This window comes from Sciurus carolinensis, chromosome 9 (assembly GCF_902686445.1).
Source record: "Sciurus carolinensis chromosome 9, mSciCar1.2, whole genome shotgun sequence".
In the NCBI taxonomy this organism is placed as follows: Eukaryota; Metazoa; Chordata; class Mammalia; order Rodentia; family Sciuridae; genus Sciurus; species Sciurus carolinensis.
The window spans coordinates 138805974-138832816 of NC_062221.1; the positions used below are offsets into that span (position 1 = coordinate 138805974).

Here is a 26843-nt window from a genome sequence, read left to right on the forward strand (position 1 = left end):
AGGCTGGGGCTGGGGCTGGGGCTGAGCGGGAGAGCGCTTGCCTAGCGGGTAAAGGACTTTCCCAGGGATGTGTGACTGACCAACAAGCACAGGAAGACCTTCAACAGCAGGTGTCAAAGGCAGATCCAAACCAGCCAGGTGCCAGTCACAGTGCTAGCGTGACTACGATTCAGCAGGTGCAAAGTAACACGTTGGCAAGGACGCGGAAAAGCGGACGCTGTGTGCCTGGTGGTCAGGAAGCAGGTTAGTCACCAGGCCGCCCTGTGACCTGGCACCTCTTCTGGGTACGTCTGTGTGCCCCCGAAGAGTGAAGGTGGTGCTGAGACACTTGCACGAGGGCAGCAGTGCTGCTCACGGCCCCACAGGCGGACCTGAGTGTCCACACGTGGTTGTGTGCAGACGGCTCGCACACCAGCACCCTTGACTCACGTGGCCATGCCAGGGCCCCGTGCACACCGCAGCACAGGGGCCGAGACACAGCAGAGAGATGCGGGGCCAGACTGCAATTCTACCTTTATGGATTGTTCAGAACAGGTCAACCCACAGACAGGAAGTGGACCAATGGTTGCCGGGGAGCAGCAAGAGGTGGGGATATGGGGTGACAAAATGCCTTGGAACTCTACAGAGCTGGTGACTGCACACTAACTGTCCACTTGAGGACCACTGATTCTGTGAATCTCACTTCAGTTAAACGCAAGTGCAGAAGCTGCCCCTTCCTGCTGCTCCCCGTTCTGGATTCTTCTCTGGCAGAGGGGATTCCTTTTGCCTGCAGCCCACCTCCCATCCCTGCCTGTGTTTCAGGCTCCTGTGGTGAAGTGGATGTGAAAAGAGAGCCACAGAATGAATCTAGCAGTGGTTCAGGCTGCGTGCGAGGGCACAAAGGCCTCTGCTGGCCTGGTGCTGCTACCTGCCAGGGGAAGGCCATGCCCAGCCTCAGGAGGTTAAAAATCAGAGGTTTGCTTAGCATCTAGGAAAGCAGAGCGGATCAGCTCCAAGCAGGGAGGGTGGGGGAAAGACGGGACTTGCAGGCTTATTTCCCATCCTGCTCGCGGGCCGCCACGAAGTTCAGCAGGTCAATGGCGGTGACGACCCCGAACACCATCTGCCGCTCACTGGACTTGCCATTGCTGTGGTCTGAGGAGGAAAACAGGGCCACTGGTCAGGAGGCACCCAGCCCACAGAGGATCTGAGGCAGCATGCCCACCTCAGGCCCAGCCCAGTGTTTTCTGCCCAGCAGGGAGGGTGTGCCAGCCTCTCCCCAGCCGCCTGCAGGTGGTGAGAACCAGGCAACCCAGGTTCCCACGCTGGTTCCCTCCAACCTGAGCACGTGGCAGAGCCAGACAGTGGGCTGACCCGATCCAGGCCCCCAGGATGGCTGACCCGGGAGGCGCCACTGCTGGGCTCAGGCCCCGGTCACACCTGAGGTCTCACACCTCAGGACAAGCCTCAGTCCTCTCCATGCCCAAGGCACCCTAGCAGGAGACTCAGGCCTGATTCTGTCAGCAGACAGTTCTTTCTCCTGGGCTCACGCTTCAGATCAGTGCCAGCCCAGCCCACATCACACAGCCAGCAGGCAGAGAGGATGGTCGTGGTGGGTACGCTTGGCTGGGTCCCAGGGAGTCTAGAGGTCTGCCCAGATAGTATCGGGATATGTATGTGAGAATGTTTTGGATGAGTTCAGCCTCAGAGTCCAGAGACCCAGTAAAGCAGATGCCCTCCCCAGTGTGGTGGGCTGTCCAATCAGTCAAGGGTCCAGACCAGCAAGGTGGGTCTCCTAGAGGAAGGAGGACTTTTCCTGCTTCTGACTTAACTGACCTATCAGCTCTCCAGGGGCTCCAGGCTGCCAACTCACCCCACAGTCCTCAGGACTGGTCAACCTCCAAATCAGGTGAGCCAGTTCCTCACAACGCATCCCTTTCTACAGATCCATACCTGTCAGCCCTTTCTCTGGAGGTCAATGAAGAGCCGCCACCAGGCACGTGGGAGGGCAGCAGGAGAACTACCCAGAACTATTCTGTTCTCACGAGCAGGGACCCTCAGGACTGGGGAGACCAGGTGGGCAGGGACTGTGGTGCCCAACTAGGGGCCTCAGAAAAATAGAACCCAGATTCATCAGTGGCCTGTGTTTGGGAGACACGGTGAGGCTTGTCCATGCTGCCTTTGCCCTATGGACCCCCTGAAGCCTGGCTCCACAGAGGCAGTGGTATTTGAGGTCTGCAAACCCTGTGGTCTGTCAGTCATTCAGCTCTGCCAGCATCACGTGAGGAGAGCCCCGGGGTGGGGACGAGCAGGCCAAGTTCCAACAAGACCTGCTCTGTGGGACCGGGGTGTGCTCCACGCAGAGCACTTGCCTAGCGTGTCCAAGGCACGTTCCATCCCCAGCACTGCACAAAAACCAAAACGCTTCACGGACGTTGACGTGGGAGTCCACTTTTTTCTGAGACGTTCAGATATAAGCAAATGTGAGACAGGAGGAGCACCCCCACCCAAACTCAGGGTGGGACCCCGATGCCTGTTGCCCTCGGGAGGCTGTGGTTCTGACCCTGAGGGCCGTTTTCAAGGGGCAGGATGGACGTACATACCTGCAGGCCCCCCCACCACTCCTGACCAGGCCTGGTCCCGTGCTGCAGAGCCAAGGACGGGAGAGGGTTAGATTGCGGTCACCCCAGGCCCTCACTGACCAGCCTTGCCTGGGCCGGGCTTACACACTCCCCTGCACTCAGCAGGCTCTCTGGGCTGGGCCCGGGCCCTCTGTTTCCCAGGCACTTAAATCCGGGGCCCTTACTTAGATTGTGAGGAGGACCTTCCTGGCCTATAGATGCCTGAGAAGCAGCTCTGTGAGCAGGGACCACGGATCCCCAGAGCTGGCTGGAAGCAGACACCAAGGTGTGGCCATTAGTAGTCCCTCTGAGCCATCAGGGTTTCCTCCAGGACAACCCCTGAGGGCAGGGCTCTCAGGTCACTGTGGCCTCTCCTGGGGATGGAGGACGTCGCCAGTAGCCATGCAACCTGGAACACCAGTCTCTCTGGGATTGTCCCTTATGATCCTGGAGACAGGTCAGGTGTAGTGGCACACATCTGTAATACTCACTGCTCAGGTTAGATTTTACAATTCGAGTTGGGATGTAGATGTGGTAGAGTGTGTGAGGCTCAATCCCCTGCACTGCAGAAACAATCCCTGCCACTGCCTGCCTGCCACCTGGGGACCACGGGCCACTAAGGCCGAGCCCACGCACTCCAGCAGAGGAACCCCAGCCCAGACGACATGGGGTTCACCAAGCACCGCCTGTCCTGGACGTCCCTCAAGACATGGTGGGCATCACTGGCCCCCATGGTTCAAGAGCCTGGGGTGAGGGAGACGGAAGGTCCGCACCATCCACTCCCTGTCGCCCACGAAGGACAGGCCCACCTGCCGCACTCGGAAGGACTGTGCCGTGGGGACCCAGGGAAAACCAGCATCCCACCCCACAGAAGGCAGAGCACCGTGTGGCCCACTTACACTGGATCTGCTCGTGGACCACCAGGGCGAAGTGGTCGATTTCCAGGACGTGAGAGAGCGTGCCCAGCGTGTCCGTCAGGCGGATCTGGAAGAGAAGTCACGGAGTGCTCACCTGCCAGAACCTAAGGGCTGCGGGCTACGGCAATGGCCACCGGCCAGTCCCCCATGGAAAGAGTGCGGCAAGTGGAGGGCTCAGGGCACTGCCATGCCAGTCAGGGTGGCGCAGCATACACGAGAGACCCTGGATGAGCTGCCCGTCAGGGAAAGGGTGTTGGCGCACGGTTCTGAGGTGGATCTGAATGGCAGCAAGCTGTGTGAGCCCAACTCTGACCGGTCAGAGGTGAAAGCAGGCCAGGGTTTGCAGGGTGGTGGAGGCGGGACTGGTTCTGGAACTCCTAGGCCCATGCACACAGGGTTCTGTGACACCGTGATACTTCCACTGGAGAATGCCTTGCAGCCCTGAGCACACGGGACACAGGATGCTGGCCCGGGAGTCGCCCTGCTCTCTGAAGGTGCCTCCACCCCACAGCCCTCACACCCTTCCCAGGGCTTGGTGAGGGATACTAGTTGGTCACAGCTGGACAGATCAAAAGGCATTTCCCAATCCCCCGACACACCAGGACCTCGCTGGGTACAGCCACCTCCAGTGAGAATCAGCATCAGGCCAAGCAGAGGCAAGTCAGCTGGGGTGGAGCAGAAGTCGCCTCTGCAGGCCAGAGCATGCCAGGCCAGGCACAGGCGGGAGAACGCACAGGAGGCCAGAGGGCAGTGGACAGACTCCACTGGGAGGAAGGAGGCAGGTTGGGCGCATGCTTCCAGGCACATGGCGTGGACAGGTCAGTGGTGGGAGGGGAGGGCTGGGGGGCGGGCAGGAAGACTGGGGCTGATGGATGTGTGTGGATGACCAGAATCATCCAACCACACCTCAGTGAAGAACAGCAGAGGATGGAGGAAGGAAACTTCCACAGGACCGGGCGCAGTGGGGTAGGCTGAAAGGCTGCCCCAGCTGCAGGCCACTGACATCATGCCTCCCTTCGACGGACACCAGAGCCTAGGACAGCCCCTCAAGCAACAAAGGCTCAAAGAAGCCAGGTGTGGTGGCACACGTCTGTAATCAGAAGGCTGAGGATCAGGACTTCAAAGCCACCTCAGCAACTTAGGGAGGTTCTAAGCAACTCGGTGAGACCTGTCTCTAAATAAAATACAAAAACAGGGCTGGGGACGTGGCTCAGTGGTTGAGTGCCCCTGGGTTTAAGCCCCAGTACCAAAAAAACAAGAAAGGCTCCAACAAATACCCCGCCTCTGCAGGTGCTCTGCAGATGAAACAGAGGTCCTATGGTCAGGCAGACCCAGGAGGCCCTGTGAGCTGTCACCTGCCACAGGGAAGCCATGCCAGAGGGAATAGGAGGACCGGGGAGAAGCAGAGGCTGGACTCTGGGCATGTGGAGGGGCAGGGGGCTTAGATTTTGCTCCAGGTGGGCTGGTTTGGTGCGAGTTAGAGACCCCAAGGGCCCTGTGATGACCACAGAAGAGGCAGTGATGGGTGATGGGAAGGGAATCTGGCATTGTTTCGTGGGTGTGTGAGACGGCGGAGAGGGAAGTCAGACTTGCTGCCTGATCTGGACAGAGACCCTTGGCTTTGCAGGGTTAGCAACCAACACCCTTTTTTGCCAGTTCATGGGATTTGTATGGAATGCCAGGTGCTGCCTGGGGCCAGCAGAAGCAATGCCAACCCAACTGCTGCCAGGGTACGGAGGCAGGAGGCCCAGAGAAGCCAGCTGAGCAGTAGGGCCCAGCTCTGAACATTTAGTTCTTGTCAGGTGGTTGGCTGCACAAGGTGGTGTCCCATGGAAGCAGAGGATGAGGCGTGCACTATGGAGCACCTGGCCGAGGCTGAGCTGGTGGTCCCGGGGCTGTGCTGACCCCAGGCCCCATCATGTGGCGGCTGAGGGGAATGGCCCTGGTCAGAGCCGCCCCTCCTGGCTCCTCCTTATACAGGCAAAAGCCCTTGGCCTTTGGCTTTGATGGGCTGCAGCAGACACCAGCTGGCACCCGAGTGGTGGGGTGGCCGGGGACCCTTGCCCAGGAAGTACTTACGCCTGCTGTGAGGACTGGGCTGGGGCAGCCAGTGCTCCACTGAAACAGGGCTTACCGGTTTGAACTGCTTGTAGATGACTTTGGAGACCTGGTCTGAAGGCTGCACCTTCCCAGCAAGCAGGGACGACAGCATGTTCCCAAGAGTCACCATTCCCAGGATGGCCCTGCGGGGGCAGCGAACAGGTAGGGAAGGCAGGGGTCAAACTCGCCCATAACTATGGCTGGAGCACAGAGATCCCACAGGGAGACTGGAGACTCAAATCCTAGGTGGTTTCTGTTCCCTCAGGTGTGGACAGGCCCAGGACTTTCAGTGCTAGACGTGGGACAGCTGGTCACCTGGCATAGCTACCACGGACTTCCCCGGTGAGACACACCTCAGGGGGCCTGTCACGGGCAGAGGCCCAGTGCAGGGCTGCATAACCGGGCACCAGGCAGGCAGGACGGCGGCACTGGGGCCTGAAGAGCTCCCCGCCCCCGCTGCTCCAGGGAGCTCCTCCAGGAGGTGGCCTAGGTTCTGACACTGCAGGGACCACAGCCTGGCAGCGTGGGCCTCGGCTACCCTGTCTGGTGACACCAACACAGCAGGGCCCAAGAACAGCTCCGCCAGGTGGGGGTGGGGGAGGGAGGCCGAGACTGACCCTGACTCCTCCACCACGGGCGCCTGGTCGAAGCCCTTCTCACGGAGGATGGTGATGGTGTGCTCACAGGTGACCGTGGGCAGCACGGTCAGAGGGGCTGACAGGCTCAGCTCCTGAACTCGCAGGTGCCACCACCTAGGGAAAGGACAGGGCCTGGGCTCAGAGCCTCACTGCAGGGCATCACGCAGGGGGCGGCGGTACCTCTGCCCAGGACATCATACCATGGCCTCTTCACGGAGAGGTCTTCCTCCTTCAGAAAGCCCTTCTGTAGCATCCACTTGTCACTCAGGAACTTGGACCTGCAGGGATTGGGGTGTCACCAAGGCCGAGGCTCCCGCCTCGTCTTCTGCACACGCCAGATGCACAGGTGAAATGCACTCAGGGACATGGTTCTAGGAAAGTCCTACACCCTGCCTGGACCTCACTAGTCCAAGGGACAGGGAGTGGCTGGCAGAGGCTCCAGGGTTAAGAAGGGCCTGGCCTGGGAACTGCAGGAGGAAGGGGTCTCTGGTCAGCCAGGGCTCCGTGCCTGGGCTGACGAGCTCAGAGCCGTGGGGGAGGTTGCTCTCCAGGGTCTCTGTGATCCCTGGCCCTCTAGGTGGCCTCTTCCTTGGCCTCCAGGTCTGTCCTGGCAGAGGAAGTCCATCCCGCTCAGCCAAAGGGCAGCAGAGCCAGCCACATGGCTGCTGCGACCTCCTAAGAGGCAGCCAAGGACCACCACGGTGGGGGGGGAGTGTTGCACCAGAGGCCCTCACTGCCCTGCGCACACTGGTGACCACTCTCCGGCCAGGTCGCTCATGAGCCCACACGTGCAGACACAGCGGGCCAGCCAAGCGCACGGGTGCTGCGGGGGCAGACGGGAGCCCTGCTTGGGGCAACTTGGCAGTGGGGACCCAGATGTGAGTCATCCCACACCTGGGAACCCAACTGGGGGTTGCCCACCCATCACGCCTGCCCAGCAAGGACAGCAGGGGCCATGCAGGCTCAGGCCACGGAGGAAGCCCTGTACGCAGGGGAGGGAGCGGGTAAAGGTGTCGGTCACCCCACCCCCTGCAGAGCAGCTTCCTCCAGCTTCAGCTGGGGTCCTGGGTGAGGCATCGGCCCCACGGGAGGAACTGAAAGCTGACTGGCCACTCAAGGAGCCAGGTCTGTCCTGCAAGTCTACACGTCAGTGTCTGGGGCCTTGGAGGCCATGGCAATGGTGTCACAGCAAGTCCTGAGGGACCCCAGCCAGGACTGTCCCTGCCCAGGTTCTCCCAGGTCCAGGCCAGGAGTGTGGGTGCAGCACCTGAGTAGGTGTGAGGATGGGCAGGTGAGCCAGGGCCCGCCCATGAGGACACTGGTGCCACACGCCTGGCCCACGGAGCAGCGGCCAGTGGAGGAGACGCACTCCCGAGAGGCAGCAACGGGGCCCCCGCCGCCCCTGGCTTCCTGCTGTCGGTTCCCGGGGCCGCGAGCGCAGTGCAGGAACAGCAGCCAGGAGGCGACGGAGAGCAGGGCCGGAGGACAGGGAGCACTCACATGTAGTTACGCACTGAGTCGGGCAGGATGACCACACAGCGCTGACCCTCCTGCAGATCCTGCGCCGCCTTCACAGCCACAGCCATGGCGCTGCCGGAGCTGCCGCCTGCCGGGAGGACCATGCGGCTGGCCGTCCACAAGCGCCCACGCATGTGCATGCGTGCCCAGGCCCACTCTAGGGGCGCTTGGGAAGCCCAGCAACGTGTGTGCTCACGTGCCCGTGTGTGCGTGTGGCATGCCTAACATGCTCTCGAAGGGCTGTGCGCACCATCAACAGGAGCTGGCCCGCAGGACCACTGTCCTCGGGCATGACCTCCCTGTCGTGTGCAATGGCTCAGCTTCACAGCTTGGCCTCCACTGAAGTTGAAACATGAAGACCCAGGAGGAAGGGGGTCCTTCTGCTTGGCCTGGGCAAGGCTGGCACCAGGGAATGCCCACGGTGGCTCTGGGTCCCAAGCCAACACCCTGGCCCTGAACTGAGTGCCGGGGACAGCCTGCTCAGTCACCCCACGAGGCAGGCGAGTGATACCAGGTCCCACTTTGTAAACAAGAGGCCCAGTCTCAGCAACACCTCAGTCTCAGCCTGAGCCCAGGGTCTGAGGCTGCCCCTCCAGCTGACCACACCTGGGCTACATCTGCCTCAGTGCCAACTGGCTGCAAGAGTGCAGCCTGCGGGCAGACGCGCCTCTCCAGGGAGGGGTGGGCCTGCTGCCCGGCTCCCCAGGCCCAGGCTTGTCCCACTGAAGCTGGCGACTCTGTGGTCCAGCACCAGGGAGCAAGTCACCTTTCCCTACGGTGTCATTTTGCAGGTTCCTGTCATCAGCAGGGGCTTGGTCCCAGGTCCAGGATGGGGCTGGGGTGGGGACTGGCTGCGTGGAGGGACTCCCCACACCGACACGGCACTCCAGGTGTATCTGCAGTGTGTCCCCCAGAGTCCCCTGGGGTTTCACCAAGGTGGCCCCGATGCCCTGCATGGTCTCCAGTACTGCTTTGTCCACCCCGGCTGAGGGCTCAGGTGAGGCCCGTGGACAGTACTAGGTGGGCCTCTGGGTCCACAGAGAAGGGGGCTGACACGAAGCACCATCCCATCTCCCTTGGGCCACAAAGGTGGAGGGAGATCCTCCCCAGCCTCTCCAGGGCACTGCAGGCACCCTGTCCTGGCCTTGGCTAGAAGAGCGCCCCAGAGTTCTGCCTCCCCTAGAGCACCCCACGGGAGGGCACCGGGAGCCCTGCCCTGCCCTGCCTGCCTCACCTGCGCGGAGCCGTGGGCGAGAGCAAGCGCTCGGGGGAAGGCCGGGACAGACGGTTCCCTGCAGCGCACTGCCGCTGGCGCGCTGCCCCAGGGTGCCCGGGAGCTGGCAGGGGCCATGGCCCTGGCTATCGCCGCCCGGGCCGCAGTCACTCACCACACAACAGTCCTTCCTGTGCGATCAGCATGCGGGCAAAGGTGAAGGACTCCTGGTCGCTGCTCTTGAACCACTTGTCCACCACCTGCGGCCGGACGGGGCCACCTCAGACCTCCCCAGGCAGGCGTGGCCCCAAAGCACCCTGCACTCACGTCTGCAGGCCTGGAGCTCCCTGCTCTCCTGTTCTGACACGCCTCCCAGTTAGAACCCCGCCAGCCCACGGCGGCTGCAGCGCCTGGAACCCGCCCAGGTTCACCCGCTCACCCGCCCAGGCCACCCCCACTGCCTTCCCTGGAGCTGCCCCGGCAGGGCCAGGGCGTGAACTGGATCCAGTACTGCACCTTCCCAGGATCCAACCCTGAGGACACCTGCTTTTATTTTTTTGAACCCAGGGGTGCTCTTCCACTGAGCCACATCCCCAGCCCTTTTTATTATTTTGAGATGAGGTCTCACTAAGTTGCTAAGGCTGGCCTAGATCTTGCGATCCTCCTGCCCCAGCCTCCTGCATGGCTGGGACCACAATCGTGCACCACCACACCCAACCTCAAGACCAGAGCCTTCCAACTTCTGACGCCAGTGCTTGCTCTTCCATCCCACTCAGTGGAAAGCCAGTGCCCAGGCACTGGGCGTAGCTGCCTGGCAGGGCAGAGCTCTGGCCCAACCTACCGCCCTGTCCAGCACTGTGGGGATGAAGTCGTAGCCAATCCCTTCCACCTCGTAGAATGTCTGCTCCGTCTGGTTCAGCTCTTCTGGTTCTGCGAGGATGGACCCTTCTGGGTCCACCCCAATGATCTGTAGGGCGGGTGGGTTTAGTGTCCACATGGGAACCAAACTTCATCTGGACGTTTTTGGAGCGGCCACCCTCCACTGCAAACTCACGCCTCTTAACCACCAGCCCACAGGGTACACACGCTGCTCTGGGCTCAGAGGCAGGACAAGATGCCCAGGAAGTCAGGCCCAGAGGACAAGCTGGAACAGCCCATCCAAAACAATGTCCTGAGCAGGACTGAGAGGTGATCTCCAGGGGCTCCTCGGGAAGGGACCCCAGTATTGGGGCAGCCAGGGCCTTAGGGGACAAAGGGCAGCTCTGGGCACCGACCTCTTCCTGGTAGGCCAGGTTCTGCTACAAGTCCCTCTTCAGTCCAGCCCTAAACTCCAAATCCAGGGTCTTTCCCAACTCGCAAACCCCCAGGCAAGCTGTCCTCCAGGTGGGCTCCTGGGCTAACCCTCGGTGTCAGTGGAACCCTCGCCTCCACTTAGCACAGAATCCCCGGGTCACGGCTGGCAGAGGCCTCCCAGCCCGGAAGCTCCTGGACCGGGCACCACTCCCAAACACCTCATGGGCAGTGTGGACACAGCCTCCTACAGCCCCACGCCCAGGGGCCCTGCAGCCCCAGGCGAGAGACGCCAGCTGGTCCAGGCCACCACCCCGCCCCTGGGCCCCACTCACTCTGCACCCAGGACACTTCTCCTTCAGCTTCCTGGCGATGCCCGTGATGGTACCGCCCGTGCCCGCAGTAGCCACAAGCATGTCCAGCTTTCCTGGTGGCAGGAGAAGGTTTTCAGGCCACAGGTGGCCAGCCCACCCATCCTCACAACAACCAGAGCAAGCGACCAGTGACCAGACGCTCCCAAGGAAAGCCCAGCCACAGCCCAGCCTTCACGGGTCCAGAGGACGAAGACAGAGCTGGTGGGTTTTGCCCTGTTCTGCTCAGAGACCCCCGGCCCTCGAACGCCCCCATGGTGGAGTGTGTGGGGCTGATGCCCACGGGGGTGTGGGAGGCAGGACTGTGCCCCATCCCAGGCTGACTGATTCTTGGTGACCGGAATAAGCACACCAAATGTTAAAAGGAAACGCAGCAGACGGCTCGGGCTGGGCTCCCGCACGGCCTGCCCCCCAGACACCGGGAGCGAGTCTGAGCACGGCTGGCCGGGAACGCCGGCAGGGCCCCGCCAAGCCAGAGAACGCTGGCTCGTAAACAGGGCGAGCAAAGGCTTGGGCTTCACAGCCTGGGCCAGTGCCAACAGGAAGCCGAGGCCCCCGCCTCCCAGCACTTTCCCACAGGGATCTGTTGGAAAGCATCGCCCCCAACCCCCAGGGGCCTGGCACTCATGGGTGGACACGGTTCCAAGGAGCCACATGCCTGTATGGACAATAAGCTAATTGCGGCCTCACTACCCAGCTCAGAGGGGAGGGAAGCGTGAATTCACTGCCCAAGCTGGAACTTGGTCCCAGCGGCCCTTCCACAATGTGGACCCCCGACGTGTGAGACCAGCACCAGCCGGGCCCTGAAGGTCTGGGGCAGAGACAGGGACAAGCAACAGCCCATGCCATGAGATAAGAGAGGCACAGGAGACCAGGACACCAAGGGAGGAAACGGTCTAGAGGCCATTTCAGAGGGAGGGACATCTGAGGTGGGTTTTGCAGGGTGGACAGAAGTTCGCCAGGGAGAGCACAAGAGATTTGTACCCTCAAGGGCAACCAGGGACAAAAGCCGCCAAGCTAGCAGGGGCGGGAGGCACACACCATCACACTGCTGCAGGATCTCCTCCGCGGTGGCGTCGTAGTGAGCCAGGGGGTTGCTGGCATTGCGATACTGTGCAGAAAGCATGGACCATGAGCCGAGGGCCGGCCACACCTACAGCAGCACTGTCACCCGGCCAACAGCTCAGGGTGGGCCAGGGAGGAGCCAGCAGCACAGGGACCTCCAGAAGGGAGTCCCCACGTGGCCCTCCAGAGCACGCGACTTCCGACATGCTTCCCGCCTGCAGAGTGCTCCCGGGGCCTGGTGGCCGGGCTGAGCTCTGCAGCTGGCAGCCACGGCAGAGCTGCAGGCCCCTGACTCCAGGGGCCAGGAGCACCACAGGCCCGGCACCGACACGCCACCCAGAGCCCGCAGAGCACCCGGCTGGGTGCAGGTCCACCGGCGACGCCCCCGGCTGCCACGCCTCACCTGGTCCAGGATGTGAGAATTGGGGATCTCGTTCTTCAGCCGCCACGCCACCCCCACGTGGGACTCCGGGGAGTCAAACCTGGCGTTGGTGGGTGTCCTCACGATCTCCGCCCCCAAGGCCCGCAGGACGTCCACCTGCGGGTGGAAAGCCACGCCTTCGTCCTCCCACCAGCCCGTGCCCGGCACCCGTGCGCCCCGTGCCCAGCACCCACCTTCTCCATGCTCATCTTCTCGGGCATCACGATGATGCAGCGATAGCCCTTCACAGCCGCGGCCAGCGCCAGCCCGATCCCTGAGGGTGCGGGAGGGTGAGAGAGGCCCTGCCCACCCCACCCTGCCCGGCTGGCTGCCCTCCTGCTGGACCCTGCACCTACCTGTGTTCCCAGACGTCGGCTCGATGATTGTGTCCCCGGGTCTCAGAGTCCCAGCACGCTCGGCGTCCTCGATCATCCGCAGGCTGATGCGGTCCTTCACACTTCCACCCGCGTTGAAGAACTCACACTTGGCCACTGGGAGCCACAGATGGATCAGGAGGGAGGAGGAGACCCCGACCCCGAGGATTCCCGCTTATCCCCGTTACCAGGCGTGGCCACAGGTTTGGTGTTCGCCAGTCCTGGAAATCGCCCCTCCACTCCTCTGCTCCTGCCCCTGGGCGCTCACAGAGCAGAGCCGCCTGCTGAAGCCCACCCACGCACCGCTGCAGGGCACAGGGCCGCTCTGGGTGAGCAAGGAAAAGGCACCAAGGAGCCCCCACTGGGTGGAGGGGGGAGGGAGACACCAACAGCAGCAGGTAGGACTGTAGCAGTGGCTGGCTTTGAACCCACACCCACGCCCAGGAGAACCGGCTGCCCCATGGACCATCATCCTCTTGCTGTCCTTGGCCATGGCCGGGGTCACTGGCCGGCCCGAAGCCCCTCCTGACTGCTCTCCCAGGCCAGGGCTCTCGCTTGGCTCTTCTTCCTTCACGGAAGGCCCTCCGCCAGCTCTAGAAGCGTTCAGTTTTCAGGGGCTTGGGGGGCACATTAAGTCTGCACCAGGTATGATTTGAAGAATCCTGACTTGCAACACCCACAAAATTACCCCCGTTGGCTCTTCCTGGTTTCTGAAAACCCCCACCAAACACTTCACCCCAGAAGTGTTTAGAACCAGGCGGAGGTGCTGGGTGCACGGGTGCTGGGTGCTGAGTGATGCTGCCCCCAGAAGGCCTGCACCCCGGGCCCTGCCGCGAATCGCCCAGCAGGACGATCCTAACTAGCTGGGGAAGGCCCCGGGCGAGACGTGGAACCCAGCGTGCCCTGGTCAGGTGGCCCACCTCAGAGGCCACCACCAAGTACAGATGCGGTCTGTGCGGACGGCTGGTGCGGCCCTCGCCAGCCTCCGCCACCTGGTCTCCCTGCGGGCTGTTCTGAGTAGGCCAGGCGGAGCTCTCTAGGGATCCTCCCCCGGGGAAGGCGGGAGGCGGGCCCCACAGGGCTCCAGGCCTGGCCAGGGCTGTCTCGTGACACCCGGTGGGGACACCGCCTCTCCTTGCAGCAGGGGTCTCAGGTGCCCGCCCCGGCCTCCTCCTGGCCCGCTGCCCTCTCCCCCTGGACAGGGGTCCCTCAGCTTGCTGCTGCCTGGCCGTGCCTGCCCCTTCCGCCCCGGGAGCGGCGCCCTCAAGGCTGCCCGCCAAGGCTGAGGACCCCCAGCTCCCACGCTGCCTCACCAGGACTGGCTGGACGGGGTCCTCAGGGACGAGTGAGACAGACAGCGCTTCTCGTCCTGTCACACCCCTTCCTAGGACTTGCCCCCTCCCCCTGAAATGGCCGGCGGGAAGCCACCGGCACAATCGGCCGCACTCCTGCCTTTGGGGCCTTCCACCTGGCTCCTCACCCAGCTCAGCGCCCCTGCCACAGCTCCCCGCCCTGGGCACCCCCTGACGAGCCCCTGTGCGCTTCCTTCCTGAACTGATGTGACCTGTGGCACCCAGAGGCTGCGGCTCCCTGTCCCACTGCCTCACCCCGGCCTCAGCTGGGGCCCGCCGGGCGGCGCGGGGCCGGCACTCACAGAGCTCGCACTGGAGGCCGGCGTTCTTCCCGATCTTGTTGATTCTGACCATCGGGGTGTTCCCGATTTTCCTCAGAACATCTGGCAAGATTTTTGGAGATTTTGTCCTAAAACAAAGAGGGGTCCTCGGTTACTCAGAAACAAACAGAACCACACACCCACAGGCTGGCAGCCCGGCTACACTTCAAAAACATGAATCAAGAACCATGGGACTGGCTTTAAGGGAGGGTCTGGACGGCCCAACAAGCCACATGTGGGAGAAGGTGACGCGGTGACCCCACACACAAACACACCCTCCAAACACCTGCAAAACCGAACACTGTAATGCCCTGGGGTCAGCCAACAACACTGGAAGTCTACAACATCGGCGGCCTGGTCTGAACCTGTCCTTTGGTCATGAAGACATTATCAGTGGGAATCTGGGTGAAAGGCACAAAGGACCTTTATCATATTTGCAACTTCTTGTGAGTTTTGAATTATTTCCCAGTAAAAAAGTTAAAATAGCCAGGTGCAGTGGCACATGCCTGTAATACTCCCAGAGGCTTGGAAGGCTGAAGCAGGAGGATTGCAAGTTTGAGGCCAGCCCCAGCAATTTAGAGAGACCCTGCTTCAAAATAAAAAGGGTGGGGTGTAGGTCAGTGGTAGAGCATCCTAGCATGCACGTGCTCTGGGTTCCACCCCTACCATCACAGGAGAAAAAAAAGAATCAAAAACAGATCTTGACTTTGAAATGATGAGCAAGCCCCTGTTTCTAGAAAGTCTCTACTAGGATCTGAGGGCTAGGGCGGCTCATCCCCTAACTCTGACCTGGGGGAGCCTCCTCAGACCCCAGCCAGCAAGGCAGACCTCAGGGCGAAGGCTCAGCAGGACTCTCCATCCCCTGGGACCAGGACAAGGCCAGCGGTTCCACCTGACAGATGGTGACAGGTGACAGGGAGGATGTCGGGCCAGTGTGTGTCCAGCAGCTCTGGAGCATCTCCATGTGCACAAAGTGCGGCCCAGGCAGATTCCCAGATAACCTTTCTGTGGCTCCCTCCAACCCCAGGGGCTGTCCTGCGGGTTGCCGGGTGCTCGCCGTGTTCCTGGGGACACAGATCCTGGGCCCTGGCTTCCTAGCTCCCCCACGCCCTCACACTTGCGTGCCCCACCACCAGCCCACGCCTACTGAACAGACTCCCTGGAGACGGGTCTGGGGCGAGCAGCTCCCCAGTCCCCACGAGTCAAGCAATGCCAGGAGGGTGCGCCACCCGCCCCCCAGGCGCGGCACCTGCCTGCAACACCCACGGAAGAGATGGGCGGGAGCTCCCCCGACCACAGCCTTCCCGGAGGTGAGGACAGGGAATAGGAAGACCAGGAGCCAAGGGGCTCTGGGTGGTCCCTGGGTCAGCAGGGTCAGGCTCAGCACACGGGACCCCACCCCCAGGGAGAGGTCGAGGACAGGTGGCTCAGGGCGCTCACCTGGCAGGGCCCACAGTCTGCCGGAGACGGGCTGATAAGGTCCCGATTTGCCCTCAGCGTGAGGGCTCTTGCTTTCGGCCCAGGAGGCTTCAGGGCATCCCCGGATCTTAGCTTAGACCCACCTTCCTTGCCAGAGCCACCTTCCTGCCTTCCCCGGAGGCTCCCACAGGGCCTCTTCAAGAGCCCACACCATCTGGGAAACCTCTGGCGCTGTCCCCACTTGCCTGCTCTATCTCTTGCCCCACAGGGTCTCCCTACCCGTAATCCCCAGGGACTATGTCTCCCTCCAGGGGACCGTGATTCATGGGGGGCCTCCTCCACACCTCTCCGGACCTTGGGGTCGGGTGGCAGGGCTGTTTCAGGACAAGACTGCCCCTGAGGCTGGGCTCAGGCAGCCCCCAGAGACCCACTGCCCCCGCCAGCCCCGCGGCCACACCCAGCCTCCCGCAGGCCTCTCGCCTACTGCTCTGGTCTGTTTTGGCAGTGAGGACTCATCCCTCTGGCCAGCTGCCTGCATGGCCTGCAGGCTCCCAGCACTGAGGCTCCTGCAGAACTTCCAGGCTTGTGAATCTGGGAATGAGCCGCACACTCACTGACCACAGGCGCTGGTGGCGGCAGGCAGGGAGGGAGAGCAGACACCTTGAAAGTGTGTTCCGGGATCTGTGTGTGCTGCCCGGGGAGACTCTGCTAGGGAAAGAGCCTCCAGCAGCAAGGCCGGGGTGTTCTCGATGGGAAAGGGATCTCGGTCTCGTTTCTTTTCCAGATACACCTTCTACACTTAGACTGGGTGGTGAAATAGAGCAGGCGTCCAGCAGACTGAGCGGACACGCGGTGTTTCTAGTGCAGTTCTCTAAAATGAGAGCTTTGAGGACATTTCTACCCAACGAGGGCCGGCCATCCACAGGCCCTGTGACTCCACGGGGGCCCACCACGGAGGGATCCTCCATGCCCTGCAGAGTCTTGAACAGAGGCACGGGCCCGCCAGCCTGGGCAGCTAGGTGCCTGGGGTGGGGACACCTCTCCTGGCCACTCCCAGCATGCACCTGGGCATGCCAATAAGCGTCCAGGACTTGCTGCAGATAGGCCTGGACCTCAGGCTTGCCTGGTCCTCCCAGCCCAGCCCCAACCCGCCCTTTGGCAGCCAGTGACCACAAAGGGCACCCTACCCACCCCAAGCCCTCCTGGATATGGCTTCCAGGTAACAAGCTGCTCCTGTCCAGGTAACAGAGCAGCCACCTTGTGATCAGAAACGCAGACTTACAGAGTGACGTGGTGATGCGGGGAGTCGGTGACAGGCCTGCCCAGCTGCCAGGTGCACCTGCTGGGGGTGTCAGGCGGGATCCACAGATGCTCCTTGGCCTCCTTGTCCCCTAGAGGTCCCCTCTCAAGGCTCCCTTTCCCCAAGTGGTGGGGGCACCCTGCAGACCCCTCTTCTGCCTGGGGTGTCTCCGAAGGCATGTTGGGATCTGGCAATGGAAGGGAGAGGTGTCAGCTCAGTCTCCAATGCTGCTGGATTCCGGCAAATTGGGCTGTCAGGAGCCCTTGGGGTGCCGGGTTCCACGAATCAACCCAGCAAGAAGCGCGTAGATGCACAGGCTCCAGCTGCCACAGATGACAGTCTGGCTTCTCAGAAGGTTAAACATAGAACTACCATATGACCCAGCAATTCGACTCCTAGGCATCAATCCAAAAAATGGGAACAGATATTTGCACACCCAAGTTCATGGCAGCATGATTCCCAATAGATCAAAGGTGGCAGATGCACGGATAAACCAGAACCGGGTCCATCTGTGCAATGGAGTACTCTTCAGCCATGAAGAGGAAGGAATTCTGAAACTGGGCAGCAATTCCATCATGAGGTCACTGGAACAGGCAAACCCAGAGGGGCCAAAAGCAGAAGAGAAGCTAGCAGGGTCATGGCAGGGGGAGAGTCATTATGTGGTGAAGTGCTTATGTCACACAGTGGGACCCGTAGAAATGGATCTGACACGAAATCCAGTCAGCCCTCAGTGAAACCAGCTGCTGAATTAAAGGGTTCAGAGGGCTGGGGCCAGGCTCCGAGGCACAGACCAGCAGGAACCGAGCCGGGCCACTCAGGGTGCGATCTCCTGCTGCGTGTCGCACCTGGGAGATGCTTCGAAGCCCATGGGAGGATGGAGGGGAGCGGGGGTCCCAGAACCAACACGGAGGAAGACGGTGAGGTGTGAGGGGGGCCTCACCCAGTTTACAGAGGATGGCCCACCTTCTCCGGAACACAAGTCCAAAACAGGGAGGGCTCCTGCCCAGGCGGGCGCCCTGAGCCACTGGAGCAGCCCAGTGGACCCGTGGGTCCTTCCTGATCTGCCTGGCCCCTGGCCCAGCGTGGCGAACAAAAACCAGCATCTTAAGACAGATGAAACCATAACAGGAAAAAAGAAAAGGACAAAGGGGAGGACCAGATGCTCCTAGGGCAAGGTCTCCTCGCCTCAGCTGTAACTGGAGGCTTCCTCGCCTGGCAACAGCTGTTGGCAGCCATCCCCGGGGCTGAGGAGGCCCCAGCGGCCCCCTTCCTCCCAGCACAGCCCTGGGCAAGCGGCTGCGGCTGCAGGAGGCAGAGGCCAGGTGGGCAGGGGAGGCTGGGCCAGTCTCTCTGGCCTGTCCACGCCTTTGCAATTCACCAGGAGTAGCCACACCACCCCAGATGGCCCTGAAGCAGAGCTGCCGGCGAGCTCTTCGAATCAGACTCGAGACCCTGCTGTTGCAATGGCTTCTCAGGCAAGACGTGCCTGTTTCCAGAGGCTGGACTCTCCCCTCAACCCAGGTCACCTGGAGCTATGCCACGTTCTTCCCCAACATTTTAAAAAGGCCCTGCTCTAAGTACGACATACAGCCGCTTCCCTCCAGGGGCCACCTGATGCCTGCAGCAGGTGATTCTTCTGGCCCAAGATCCCTGTTCTACACTGGCATCCTCCACAGAGGCCAACGGCTGGCCTCAGTTCCCCAGGCTGTGGGACCAGCCAGAAAGCCTTGCAGATGCGGGTGGCCATGCACTTCCTTTTTCGGCATGGCCTGGGGTAATCTCCCACAGGTAAGGGGCTGCTGGATTCAGATCCCATGGGCGGAGTCACCACAGAATCCAAGTCAGGAGGCAGGAAGTTGGCTCTGCAATCAGGTCACACCCAAGGGCTGCAGGGCTCCCTGGGGTCTTACCTCCAGGTGGCTAAATGCACCGGTGTCCTGGAGAGGCGGGCTCAACTGGTTCCAGCTGCACCTTAAACCTCAAGCCACCCCTGGGGACACCACCCTGTAGCCCTGGGGACACCACCAGCAGTCAGAAGGGCCCCGTTTGGGCCAAATGGGTGGACCGCAGCAAGTCCTCTTGACGTGGGAACTGTCCAGTGGGATGACACAGAGCATCCGGAACCATGGCCGTGTGGCCTCTAGAAGGGGCACTCAGGGGACAAAGGTTGGGAGAAGTACACCCAGAAAATCCTTGGGAAGTTAGACGCTCTGGGCTCCCTCCCTCCCCTGCGTTGCCTTGGCATTCCAGGGGCTCAGCAATCCACCTCGCCTGGGATTCAGGGGGCACCCTCTAGCCCCAGACACCCAGGATAAAGCCCCGCACACCGGTAACAGTGTCCACTTTATGCTTTGAATCAGCCCTGCTGCTCCACCACTGCGATTTATGATTAAGATGGACACCTTTCTTTCTCTTCCTCTCTCCCTGCTCCTCCCTGGTCTCTCCCTCCCTAATCTCAGGGAACAGGATCACCTTTCCTCCCCATCCTGGGCAGTTATCTGTGCTGAGCACACACCCGCCACAGGGAGAGTAATCCTGACTTTGGGGATTACAGAAGGTCTCAGGAATGGCTGTCTCCCAAATTCACAAGTGGATCACAACTCCAGCAAAGAACACGTGGAATGCAGCCCCCGAGTCACCTCTTTAAAAGCCCCTGTTCCTACTGAGGGGCAGACCCCAGCCTGTGGGACGTGAGTCCCCTGAGTTTCTCCTTTGCTAGCAAAACAAGAAGCCTTCTTTTTCCTTTTTCTCAAAACCGTGTCCTCCTTATTGGATTGGTATTGGGGACAAGGACAAAGATTTTGGTAATAAATCTGGTGGCCCAGATGGGACCTGAGAGCAGCCCCCGCCCCAGCTTTCTTGGGCAGGCCTGGCTCCCCAGGAACCCCACTTCCGTGCTGAGGTGCGAGGTGCTGGTGAACTTGTTGAGAGCCGACTGCAGGAGAGTTAGGAGACGGGTGAGTTTGCCTGGGGTCGAGCCAGAGGAGCTGCTCCTGTGAGTGAAGGGAGGACTGAGGGACCGTCCAGCAGCTGCTGAAGCCCCTTTGGCTTCAGGTCAACTCCTGAATTCTCTCACTGAACAGTACAGGTTGCTCCATCTTGATCCACTGTGAGAAAAAGGAATCTGATTCCACACATCCGATTCCTCTTCATGGGGACATCTGGTCCCTCTTTCTGGGGACATCTGTGGCACCAGTGGTGTAGGAATCACGGTTAAGTGGGACTCAAGAACCCAGGGATGTGTCCTCCCTTCTGATCTGTTCAGGTTCCCATCTGTTGGTTGGCCTTGGGTTGGGGATTCCCTCTGGCTGTCTCTGGTTTGGTTTAGACAAAGACATGGCCAGTACTGCACTGGTCCTGTAGCTAGTCTCTTGGGAAAGTCCTTGGCTGGTCAACTTAAAGGTTCCCGTCTATGGGCCATGGTCTGGGCCTCCTCTCTGGTGTCTATCTGTCTGTCTGTCTGTCTCTCTCTGCTTCTTTTCTGTACAATCTTGCACTTGGAGTTGGTCTGCAGAGGTAAAGTGAGTTGAAGAAAGGGCCACCTGTGGGTCTATGTCTGTCTGAGATAATGTTTTACTATATGAAGGGTTATGGAAAATAACATTCCTACAAGACAGCTCCCCAAGAAAATGGAGGGAAATCGGTCAAACATTAAGCCTCTCCCCCTGCATTCCTGATAACAATGGGCCCTAAAGGAAAGGGGCGGATGTGGAAGGCCAGGCCTAAACCTTGACCTTCCCTGGGGCAACTTAGTCCTGAATGACAATGGTAAGATTTGAGGACTCATCCCTCAGGGTCTGGTTTTAACCTGTACGACTAGCCTCTGAAGGTGGGTTTCCAAAGATGACATCATCCTCATTGTACCCTATAAAGCCAGGATGCCCTCTGTAACTGGCAGTCATTTTCCCATCTGGAAAGTGGAACTGAATGGCGCCCGAGTCCACGAGGAATAAAGGCTTCTCTGACTCCGTGGAGGTCTGCTTGCGTCCTTTTGCGCTTGCACTACAACACCTGGCTTTTCGAATAGCTTTCTGGATTACACAATCCTGCAACTGGAGTTGGTCTGGCAGAGGTAAGTGAGTGGAAGAAATTTGTACCTGCAGTTCTGCCTGTTTCAAAGGTTCCCGTCTCTCGCCCTGGTTTTGGTGATCCTCTCGCCTGCGTTTTTGACTGTTACTGGCCCTTTAAGACAAGGGCCATGCCGCATTGGTCTGCCTGGTACCCTCTTGAGCAGAGAGATCTTGGCTGCAGGGCCACCTATAGGGACGAGCCTGTCTCTGAGAAAGAGGGCTTGCTGTCACAAACCTGGCCTCGGAATGGCTTTTCTGGGTGAGTACACAATCTTGACGCCGAGGTCGGTCTGTCAGGGTGAAGACGGGCAAGAGCTTCTGCGTGCACAGGATCCATGCAGCTGCGTGAGGAGGGCCTGAGCCCTGGCACTGCCTCTGGGTGCAAGGACAGCAGGACACCAGAAGACCCAGGGCTGCTGCTCCCAGCACCGTGTCTCAGCCTGGCCTGGGCAGCCGCAGACCATCCCCTGTGGTCAAGGACACCAGCCCTACACTGGGAAACAAATTCCCAGGAAAGCTGCCTGGGCTGCAGGAAAGGGCTCCTCGATCCATGGCAATGCCTAGTACAGGAAAAGGGCCCCACGGGAGCCCCTGGGGACAACTGGCAGTGGGGAGCCACTTAACGCTGATGGCACTGTGATGGTGATGACCAGACAGGCCAGGCTCAAAAACACCGTGTGCTCCCACCCCGGGGGGCACCCTGGGAGGAAAAGATGAAGGCAGCTTTCATATGCTGGACTGCCCACCCTCTCCCGGGGTGAAGTTGTGTGGATCCCATGCACAGATAACGTTCCCAGGGACTGCTTCAGAGTATTGACTTAAGAAAGGGGCCAAAACTAGAAGAGATTAAAGTTATAGGTATGGAAATATATCTTAGTACGGAAAATTAGAAGGTAAAAGAAATGTTTCTGGATGAGAAAGTATTTTCTCTGGTAAAGTGATATTCTTGTGCTAAAGTCCGAGATGAAAGAGGACAAAACTAAGGATGAAAAGAAGTTGTGAATATCTAAGTAAGTTGCAGAAGGTAAATCTCAAAAAGTTTGTGTTTGTGATTACATTAGCTATACTTAGCTGTCGTTCAAAGTTATTTGAACTTCAATGCACTGGTATGGAGCAAAGCCCGGAACACTGATCTGCTCTCATCTATCAAGATAATTTTCTTGTATCTGTTAGGTTTTTAAGTCTTAAATGATTACTTTGTAACTGGTTAAACAAACAACTATTGTTTTAGGTTATAACAATATAGTTGACATACTACATATGTGACTAGGTATGTATGCATCTGACAACTATATCTATCTGAGCCTGGTCTACAAAGTTTACAAAATGAAGTTTATCTAGGTTTACTGGCAAGGTAACCAACAGGTGCTCTCTCTTTTGGATCTGACATAGAAGAGTCACACTGTCATTTGAAGGCCTGTCTTATACCTGTTTGCTTTGACCAAGTCAACTTCTGATCATTAACACTGTTTCCTTAATGTACGAGATTAAGGCTACCTTTTGTTTTTTCAAGTACTGCTAACCCACGCAGATTATTATTACCGTACGCTATGGATTCTAAATCACACTTAAAAAGTTAAGCTTAGGGGAGCACTTTACGAAGCTGGTGTTCTCTAAACTATCTGTAGCAGTAATCTCCTTCAGATTTATATGGAAATAACATATGTTGTTTTATGGCTGGATAAAGGTAACCTGTTGTCAATAAGTTATATATACAATTTTGTGTTACTTTTTTCACTGGAATAGGAATTCAAATGTTTTTTTGGAAGGTAACAAGGAGAGCCTGATCTATTTAAAGGTCACATTGTAAAGCATGGAAACATTTTGCCACTTTTTCTACAAAAAGAAAGTTAAAAGCTCTATTGGGGGCTGAGGTTGCTGCTCAGTGGTAGAGCCCTTGCCTGGCAGGTGTGAGGCACTGGGTTCGATCCTTAACACCACATAAAAATAAATACAAATAAAGGTATTATGTCCCTCTACATTTAAAAGAATATTTTTAAAAAAGCTCTCTAAGTCTTTGTTTGATTCCTGTTTCAGATGTAATGTATTTTTATTTGTCAAGGGTCCCGCCTTCCCTGAGACTAGGCTCTGCCTCTCAACTTACTCCATGTTAGAATGGCTCCTAAGTACACTAGACTTCAGCTTGCTTAAAGTTGTGTTCAAAAGATTGACTTTTGGGTTGGGGAGATAGCTCAGTTGGTAGAGTGCTTTCCTTGCAAGCACAAGTCCCTGTACCGCAAAACAACAACAACAACAACAACAACAAAAAGATTGACTTTTGTTGTAAAGATTACTGTGATCTCAAAATAAACAGGATATAACAACACATAAGTAATGGTTTAAGATTCTAAAACTCATTTTCTTGGTTCATAGCTATTATACAAACTGAGTATGCTTTTGCTCTGTTAATTTCATTTTGTGTTTTCCTTGTAAATTTTGTAACTGTTGCCTGTTAGTGTTTTGCAGAGGTACTGCTTCTAATAAAACAACCTGAGCTAATTTGAGACAATAAGCCATCACCTACAGGACAGATAGTATGTAATGCTGACTGCCGGTACCAATACTAACCCCAATTAAATGAAAGGAGTAACTGTAAAATTATAGATATTGAAGTTACAACTGGTTACTGCCTCTTTAAGACTGGTGAGAATGGGCTCGCTGGGTGTTTAAAACCAAAAACTTGGAGACCAAAGTCAAGGAAGTAAAAGGGCAGGGAGAAGGCATCCAACATTTTGGACCTTGCCCTCCAAGGTCAGCCAGGACGTTTTCTCTGGGCTCTGCAACTCTGTTGAGTCACCAGACCTGCCGACAAGATGAGATGGAGAGGACTCTAGAAAATAGGAATATTAGGCAAAAAGGAGGATCATCGGAGACAGAATGTCCCTGATGCTTCCCAGAGAAGCCCTGTGTGGTCAGCCAGACCCCCACCCACTCGCGGTGCGGCACCACTGGCAGAGGAAAGCCGAAGGAGCCAGGAGGCTTTGCACACGTCCCCGAGAGTGATCTCAGGAATCTCAGCCGACTCTTAGAGTAGACAGGAACAAGGCTGGTTTTGACCAACTTGGTCGTAAACTCCTGGCAGGAGAGTGTAGTATAGCCTGAGCGCAGTCCTCATGGACATTTAAAAGGAAAAACAATGGTTTTTTAAATGCAACTTGAGGTGTACACTTGTGTCAGCCCTAACACAAGTAAGTAAAGCTGGAGGCCATGAAGGAAGGGTTCCTGTGTGGGCGTGCCAAAGAGGAAAGATCACAAAGGACTCTAGAGTCACAGGTTTGTCCTGAGTTACTCTGAGTCTGAGTCCCAGGCCTACGAATCTTCCTAACCTCCTGCTTTGATGAACTCAATCTGTTTTTCACTGATATGATCACGAGCTACTGTCTTCGTGGTTTTCAGAGACTGGCTGAAGCTTTTGTGCCAATTGTGTATAAAAAAGTAGTGCTTTCCCGTCTTTATTGTTGTCTTAGCATGTCCCTGCCCCATGGGTGCCTTGTCCAGTCCCCTCCACTGGCCACCGTGGACCTCTGACTGCTCTGAGGCTGAAATGCCCTTAACTGTCCCCGCGGCGCCTCGAAGAGAACAGGACTTGGGGTACTTCCCCCAACTTCACCCCTCTCAGCAGGAAGCAGCTTGGAGATGTTGGTGCCCACTTTCCACAGAAACCGACAGTGGAGACATGTGTCCATCGTCTTCCTGATGCTTTGAATCAGCCCTGCTGCTCCGCCACTGAGACTGATGTTCAAGATGGACACCTTTCTTCTCTTCCTCTCTCCCTGCTCCTCCCTAGTCTCTCTCCTCCCTAGTCTCAGGGAAACAGGATCACCTTTCCTCCCATCCTGGGCAGTTATCTGTGCTGAGCACACACCCGCCACAGGAGAGTAATCCAGACTTTGGGATGGCACCAGAAGGTCAGGAATGACTGTCTCCCAAATTCACATGGGATTTACAACACTAGACAGAGAACACGTGGAATATAGGATTTGAATCACTTCCTTAAAAGCCCCAGTCCCCTGTGTTTCTGCTCTGCTAGAAAAGCAGTAAAACTCTCTTTTTCAAAACCGTGTCCTCATTATTGGATTGGCATCCGGATAAGGAGCAAGCGGTAACACGCCCGCCCCCTCCAGCACCACCTCACATGCCAACCCCGCAACTATTTCAATATTTACTCCCACCCCACATTATTTAAGAGCAATTTGGGAAACAGTCTTTCCCGCCCCCAAATGCAGCGAAAAGTCAATGATCCACGCCAATAGAACGTCTCTCCGAAATTTCCACCCCGTCCAGGCTACGAGCTTTGGCGCTCACGGCCAGCACCGTGTCATCCGCAGACCGGAGGGCTGGGGTGGGGGCCCGGGACTGGAAACCTGGTTCCGGGCTTTAGGGCCCTCCTTACTCTGGGAAAGGGAAGGCTGACCGCGGGGACGCGCAGGACGCTGGAAGGACCCACCGCCTCGCCGAGGTGCGGAGGACCGGGCACGTGGTATGGCCCCTGCTCCGCGAGTCCAGGTGCAGATGATGCAACTCGGCGCCCACGTGTGGGAGTGGGTGCGATCGGACCGCAGCGAGGGCCTCGGTCCAGGCGCGGCGAGGGTCTCGGCGGGCCGGAGCTCACCTGTATGCAGATACCAGACAGCGGGCGGGCTGGGCCGATCCAGTCCGACTCCGGGGCGGCCTGGCGAGCTGCTGCCCCAACAGTGGCGCGGAGGAGATGAAGACCCAGGGGGCTGGCGGGCCTCGGCGGACCCGGCGGAGGACAGTGAGCGGAAGCGATTGGCCCAGCGGCGGAGGCGGAGGGCCGGTGCCGGCCAATCTCCGGGCACAGAAAGTCCGGCCCTCGGGCGCCGTGGGCCCCGCCCCGCGCCGCCCCCTCCCCACCGCCCTGCCCCCGCCGCAGTCAGTCTGCCGTTCTGGCCGGTCTCCCGGCGACCCCCGCCCGCCGCGGACTTCAATTGCCAGGCCTTGCTGGCCCCTGCCTGCCCCCCGCCCCTCCCCCACCCGAGTCCCTCCCTCCCCGCCCCCACCTGGCCCTGGCGTCCTGCCCCGCTCGCCCCCCGGTCCCCCCGGTTGACGCCACCGCGCGGGGGCGCGCGACCCCTCCCGGGCCCAGCTCCCGGGTCTCACCTGTGAACTCGCGGCACCTGGGGAGGATGAGAAGTGTTTACTGCTGAGTCAGGGAGCGAGCCGTCCCCAAAGGGGAGGACCCGCTGTCCTAGGATGGAGCCCAGCCCAGGTTTGCCGCCCGGCGCGGGCGGACCCCGTGGGTCCAAGTCCGCGCCCGGGGCCTAGGGCGCTGTCGCCGCGGGCGGGCCTCGGGGACGCTGTGCTGCCGGCGGCCACTTGGTGGGACTGGGCGCCCCTCCTCCCTGGCTCCGCGATTGCGGGGCTTGGTGACCGCTCCCGCTGGACAGAGCAACCTGACGCTCGGAAGGCGCTTGGCCAAAAGTCACGGAAGCGGTGCGGAACGGAAGTGTCCCCGCAGCTTTCCCTGTACCAGGGCTCCAGAGTGGACGGCCCGAAAGGGGCGCCGACGGCGAGGCGCGAGTCCTGCGCTCCTGGCTTAGGAAGAGGCCGATCTCGGTTCCTCCTCCCGGTTGGCTGAACAGGTGGCCCCAACTCTTGAGTTACTCGGGGACCTAAAACGAGTGATGGGTCTCGGGAGGTGCCCGCGGGTGTTGACGGGGTACCTGCGCGGGGCACCTTCGCCTGCACTTACTCACCAGGCATGGAGGCTCAGCCTGGGGAGGGCGCAGGAGTACAGCCGAGTCTCCCCAGGGGCCCTGATGAGAAGGACAACGCGCAGGCATGAGCTGGCGAGCTAGCTCTGGACCCGCAGTCCGGAGACGTCTTCCTGGACAGGCGACATTTGAATGGAGAC

The 26843-nt window shown here is 59.0% G+C and overlaps 1 protein-coding gene across 5 annotated transcripts; it reads right to left on the reverse strand.

Annotated features, from left to right (window-relative positions):
- Positions 1–501: 501 nt before the first annotated feature.
- Positions 502–26843, reverse strand: Cbs (cystathionine beta-synthase). Of its 5 annotated transcripts, XM_047564465.1 has the most exons (19): positions 26686–26843; positions 26090–26601; positions 25416–25580; positions 16881–17085; positions 14162–14268; positions 12490–12624; positions 12328–12407; positions 12116–12250; positions 11689–11758; positions 10612–10703; positions 9828–9953; positions 9162–9246; positions 7756–7861; positions 6456–6533; positions 6235–6369; positions 5652–5760; positions 3500–3584; positions 2583–2624; positions 502–1134 (listed from the first exon to the last, which is right to left on the reverse strand). In XM_047564465.1, the coding sequence occupies exons 4-19, from the start codon at positions 17075–17077 to the stop codon at positions 1031–1033; spliced, it is 1686 nt and encodes a 561-aa protein (XP_047420421.1). In that variant the 5' UTR covers positions 17078–17085; positions 25416–25580; positions 26090–26601; positions 26686–26843; the 3' UTR covers positions 502–1030. The 5 variants fall into 5 exon arrangements, with proteins under 5 accessions (XP_047420421.1, XP_047420422.1, XP_047420419.1 ...); XM_047564466.1 differs by lacking the exon at positions 25416–25580; XM_047564463.1 differs by lacking the exons at positions 25416–25580; positions 26090–26601; positions 26686–26843 and adding an exon at positions 25581–25736.

Coding starts and splice junctions, on each gene's coding strand:
- Cbs (XM_047564466.1), bottom strand. CDS start 17,077: ATGCCTTCGGAGACACCCCAGGCAGAAGAGGGGTCTGCAGGGTGCCCC. Junction 12,625..14,161: donor CGGCCTCCAGTGCGAGCTCT/GTGAGTGCCGGC, acceptor TGTGGCTCCCAG/TGGCCAAGTGTGAGTTCTTC. Junction 9,247..9,827: donor CCACAGTGCTGGACAGGGCG/GTAGGTTGGGCC, acceptor GTCCGGCCGCAG/GTGGTGGACAAGTGGTTCAA.